Here is a 4,872-nt window from a genome sequence, read left to right on the forward strand (position 1 = left end):
AGCCGCTCCCATAATGTTAAATCAAGTTATAATGAGACTGTCATTCTTCGGGTGGTTTATTCCCTGAAGAACTTTCCTGGGGAGAGGAGCTCATCTCAAGAATGGGGAGGGCTCTGGGGTGTCAGGAGGCCATGGGAGACAGGAGCGCTGGTGGGACGCTGAGCAGGAAAGGGCAACAGCCACTCAGACCCGGTCCTGCCGGCGATGCCTGCGACTCTGGAGGAAGAGAGGGAAGGGGCGCAGGGCAGGGGAGAGGGGACCCACAGGGAGGGGTCTCATGGCGACTACTCAGGGGCTGGTGTCAGGCCAGGGTGTCCTGGTTTCAGGTTTCCTAACTGTCCAGTGGGGCCACATAACCCGGGCGTGGCAAACCTGCCCCCACTCTGGCCGGGGACAGAGGGACACAGGGCCCAGAGCGCCCCTCCTGAATTCCGGGGGTGGTGCTGCAGGCGGTGGCCTGGACACTGACCTGAGCCCGTCCTGCAGCGGCCAGTCGCACCAGCTCCCGAAGCCAGTCCTTGCGATCCACAGATGCCCGGCGGCGCGAGGAGCCGGGGGATGAGCTGCAGCAGTTTGGGTTCCCGTCCCCACAGACAGGTGAGCCACGGGGTGAGCAGGCCTGACATGCCCTCAATTAGACTAAAACACTACAAAGTGGGGAAGGTTGGTTTCAGGGAACAGGGCCTTTGGGCAAATATTCTACGTTATTAATTGCTGATTCTAGGTAATAACCTTAATAACTTACCTTTAGACTCACCTCTTAGGTGCCAAGCAGACTGGATTTAGGGGACTGGTGTGAGGCGAGGGGCCTGTTTGGGGCTAGACCTGGGGACCCAGAGGTGGCACAAGGCCACCCACAGAGGTTCTCAGCCTGGTAGGGGAAATGGCAAGTCCTGAAGATCAGCCCAGGTGGGAACCTCCAGGGCTTAAGAGCGCGGTGGCCCTGCTCCGCCGAGTCCGACCGCAGCCTCAGCACCCAGGCAGCGGCAGGCCTGCGATGATGTCGGTCTGGGCCCGCAGGTGACCCCGCAGCCGAGGAGTGGTCCCCGTGGAGCGTGTGCTCCAGCACCTGCGGCGAGGGCTGGCAGACCCGCACGCGCTTCTGCGTGTCCTCTTCCTACAGCACGCAGTGCAGCGGGCCTCTGCGCGAGCAGCGACTGTGCAACAACTCGGCCGTGTGTCCAGGTGGGTCCGGGAGGGGGCGGGCCGGGGCGGGGCGGGCGGGGAGTGGGCGGGGCAGCGGCGGGCCGCCCGGGTTGCGAAGCCCAGCCACGCCCTCCTGTCCCCTCCGCAGTGCACGGCGCCTGGGACGAGTGGTCGCCTTGGAGCCTCTGCTCCAGCACCTGCGGCCGTGGCTTCCGAGACCGCACGCGCACCTGCAGGCCCCCCCAGTTTGGCGGCAACCCCTGTGAGGGCCCCGAGAAGCAAACTAAGTTTTGCAACATCGCCCTGTGTCCTGGTAGGTGAGAGGGAGGGAGCTGGGCAGGCGAAGAAAGGAAAGGGGGGAGGGCCGCTGGGTCCCGGGCCAGCCTGCTGGGGTGCTTAGAGGCTGGAGAGCCTAGGGCATTCTCACTCGTGTGCCATGAGTGTTGGGGTGGCACCCCCCCAGGTGCTCACACCCATGTCCCAGGCTTCGTGGAGGTGTGGTGGACCCCAGAGGCGTTCACGCCTGTGACCCAGGATGCATGGTGGAGTGGCAGGCCCCTGGAGGTGTTCACACTTGTGACACAGGGTTGGGCGGTGAGCCCCTGGGGGAGTTCAGTTCTCCCCTGTGGCCCAGGCCGGATGGTGGGGTGGGGGGCCCCTGGAGGCATTCACACCCGTGACCCAGGCTGGGTACTCACGCTGGCTTCCTGTCCCCTTTCTCCCCCGGGCCGGGCAGTGGATGGAAACTGGAACGAGTGGTCAAGCTGGAGCGCGTGCTCCAGCAGCTGCTCCCAGGGCCGGCAGCAGCGCACACGGGAGTGCAACGGGCCTTCCTACGGGGGCGCCGAATGCCAGGGCCACTGGGTGGAGACTCGAGACTGCTTCCTCCAGCAGTGCCCAGGTCAGGACCACGCCCGGGGCCTGTGGGGGGGGTCGCGGGGACCCCTGCACGGGGCGGGGGGGGGCTCTGGTTCTGCCCCCCAGGTCTCAATTTCTTTTCTCCCATGGCTTCCTGCTGCTACATCCCTGGGCCCCCATGTCTCTGCGTCCCCACGGCTCCGGGACCTGCACCTTCCTTGTCCCCATCGGGGTGCCCCCCGTGCCGGGCTGTGCCCTGCAGTGGATGGCAAGTGGCAGGCCTGGGCATCATGGGGCGGCTGCAGTGTCACGTGCGGGGGCGGCACACAGCGACGGGCACGCGCCTGCTCCGGCCCGTTCTTCGGGGGGGCAGCCTGCCGGGGCCCGCAGGATGAGTTTCGGCAGTGTGGCGCCCAGCGGTGTCCTGGTGAGTGTCCTCCTTCCCGTCCCCCTGGCTGGGCTCTGGGCAGGGCCACCCGGAGCAACCGGGTGGGCTTGGGGCTTAGCTTTGCTGGGAATGGCTCTGCCTTGGGACAGTAGATGTTCTGGAAGGGTCTTGGCCTCCCGGAGCCTCTGCCAGCTCATGGTCCCCCTTCCCATACCCTGCCCCACCCACTGCCCCTGGCCCCTCGGCAGAGCCCCACGAGATCTGTGACGAGGACAACTTTGGCACGGTGGTCTGGAAAGAGACTCCAGCAGGAGAGGTGGCTGCCGTCCGGTGTCCCCGCAATGCCACAGGTGAGGGCTGGGGGGGCCGAGTCCCACCTCACAGAGAGGCACTGACACGCCCTCCGGGCCTGCCCCAAAGAGCTGTCAGCTCGTGCCCACTGAAGCCAGGGCAGCACGGCTGGGCCCCACGCGGCCCGCCCCAGTGTCCTGAACGCTCCCCGAGAGCCAGCATCTGCACAGAGCCCATTGCAACGGATGTCCAGTTATAGGTGGGAGACTGAGGCACAAAGAAATTAATACACCTGCCCTGGGCTTGCAGGGCCAGTAAGTAAGAAGCTGACTCTGAATGCAAGCAGCCTTAATCCCCGGGGCAGCCCTGTGGAGGGTTTGGGGGGGGGGTGTGGAAAAGCGGAATGTGCTCCTAAGGGAAGGGGCTTAGCTGCCCTGAGGGCCTGGTCTTCTTTGTCCCTCTTATTTGAAGGAATGCCATCAGTTTGTGGACCCTTATTGCTGTGTGACGTTCAGGAATTGACTTGACCTCTCTGAGCCTCCATTTTCTGTCTGTAAAAGGAGGGTGTTTGGGGCTGTCCCAACAGGGCTGTCGCTAGGAAGGGTGGGGTGGGACACACAGGACGGGGACAGCGGTGGGGCCGACGGTGGGGTTGTGTATTCCTGAGCCCCACCCCGTCTTGTTTACGTGTTCCTGGGAGCATATTGCAAATGCAGAGAAGCAAAGTTAAGAAAACGCAGGTCACACGATGGTGTGACCTCTGGCCTTTGGTCTGCGAGTATGACCACATTCCCGCCTTATTGTGATCCTGCGCCCCGCTGTGGAACAGGTGTCCCTTCCCACCCAGGGGCTGGTGTCAGGTGGCAGTTCCCTGGGGTCAGCCCTGTGGTGTGCCACGGCTGCCAAATGCCCCCTCCGTGTCTGCACGACACCCAGGCCAGCGGAGGCCCCTGCCATGCTGTGGGTGGAGCTGGGCAGGGCCTGGGCTGTTGGCTCTCCCGGGGGCTCTGGGTTGAGAGGGGCTTCAGGAGAGGCCCCCCACTCGGCCGAGGCCTCCACCTCCATGCAGGTGGGGTCCTGGGTCCCTGGCCCAGCAGCTGCCTTTTGCAGGAGCTGCCGCTAAACGTGCTGAAGGAAAGAAACAAGGAAGCCAGGCCCCGTGCTGGCTCCGCCCTCGGTGGGAGCCCCCCCCCCACCCCGCCCGCTTCTGAAGGCTGGAGGGGCTTGTGCAGGGGGTGGGATTTCTGCGCCGGAGGCAGAGACGACCCGCTGTCTCCCCAGGCCTCATCCTGCGACGCTGTGAGCTGGACGAGGAGGGCATCGCCTACTGGGAGCCCCCCACCTACATCCGTTGTGTCTCCATCGACTACCGGAACATCCAGATGATGGTGAGAGTGGGCTCTGGGGTGTCGCACCCTGCCCAGCACTCCTCTGCCCTTTAACCTCAGACCCAGCCCTACGGCTGGCCTGTGGACACAAGTCAGCTGTGGCCACTGGCTGGGGGCGGCAGGAGGCCCAAGGCCCTGCCTTGCCGAGTCCTGCAGAATCATGGCATCCACCCCCTCCATCTCTCCAGACCCGGGAGCACCTGGCAAAGGCTCAGCGTGGGCTGCCTGGGGAGGGAGTCTCCGAGGTGATCCAGACGCTGGTGGAGATCTCCCAGGACGGGACCAGCTACAGTGGGGACCTTCTTTCCACCATTGATGTCTTGAGGAATATGACGGAGATCTTCCGGAGGGCGTACTACAGCCCCACCCCTGGGGATGCGCAGGTGGGCTCCCAGAGGGCAGCCCTAGGGAGGGCACCTGCGAAAGTGAATAGGGAGTCCCTGACTGCAGCCTCACACTGAGCCCTGACCTGGCCACCTGCTGAGCCCTGACCCCTGTTACTGAGCCCTGACCTGGCCACCTGCTGAGCCCTGAGACACTCCCCCTTGCCCCGATTACTGAGCCCTGACCTGGCCACCTGCTGAGCCCTGAGACACCCCCCGCCTCGCCCCGATTACTGAGCCCTGACCTGGCCACCTGCTGAGCCCTGACCCCGATTACGAGCCCTGACCTGGCCACCTGCTGAGCCCTGACCCCTGTTACTGAGCCCTGACCTGGCCACCTGCTGAGCCCTGACCCCTGTTACTGAGCCCTGACCTGGCCACCTGCTGAGCCCTGACCCCTGTTACTGAGCCCTGACCT

At 64.7% G+C, this 4,872-nt stretch overlaps 1 protein-coding gene across 1 annotated transcript; it reads left to right on the forward strand.

Moving 5' to 3' along the window:
• Positions 1-486: 486 nt before the first annotated feature.
• LOC115936886 (adhesion G protein-coupled receptor B1) lies at positions 487-4,454 on the forward strand (the record flags this gene model as incomplete). Its single annotated transcript, XM_081809900.1, has 8 exons — positions 487-597; positions 1,021-1,185; positions 1,295-1,459; positions 1,883-2,047; positions 2,267-2,431; positions 2,641-2,742; positions 3,965-4,071; positions 4,260-4,454. Coding segments are annotated over 8 exons (1,175 nt in total), but the record flags the coding sequence as incomplete, so codon positions are not given.
• Between the last annotated feature and the right edge of the window lie 418 nt (positions 4,455-4,872).

This window comes from Leptonychotes weddellii, unplaced genomic scaffold, assembly GCF_054177405.1.
Source record: "Leptonychotes weddellii isolate Sample4059 unplaced genomic scaffold, ASM5417740v2 HiC_scaffold_15284, whole genome shotgun sequence".
Lineage (NCBI taxonomy): Eukaryota > Metazoa > Chordata > Mammalia > Carnivora > Phocidae > Leptonychotes > Leptonychotes weddellii.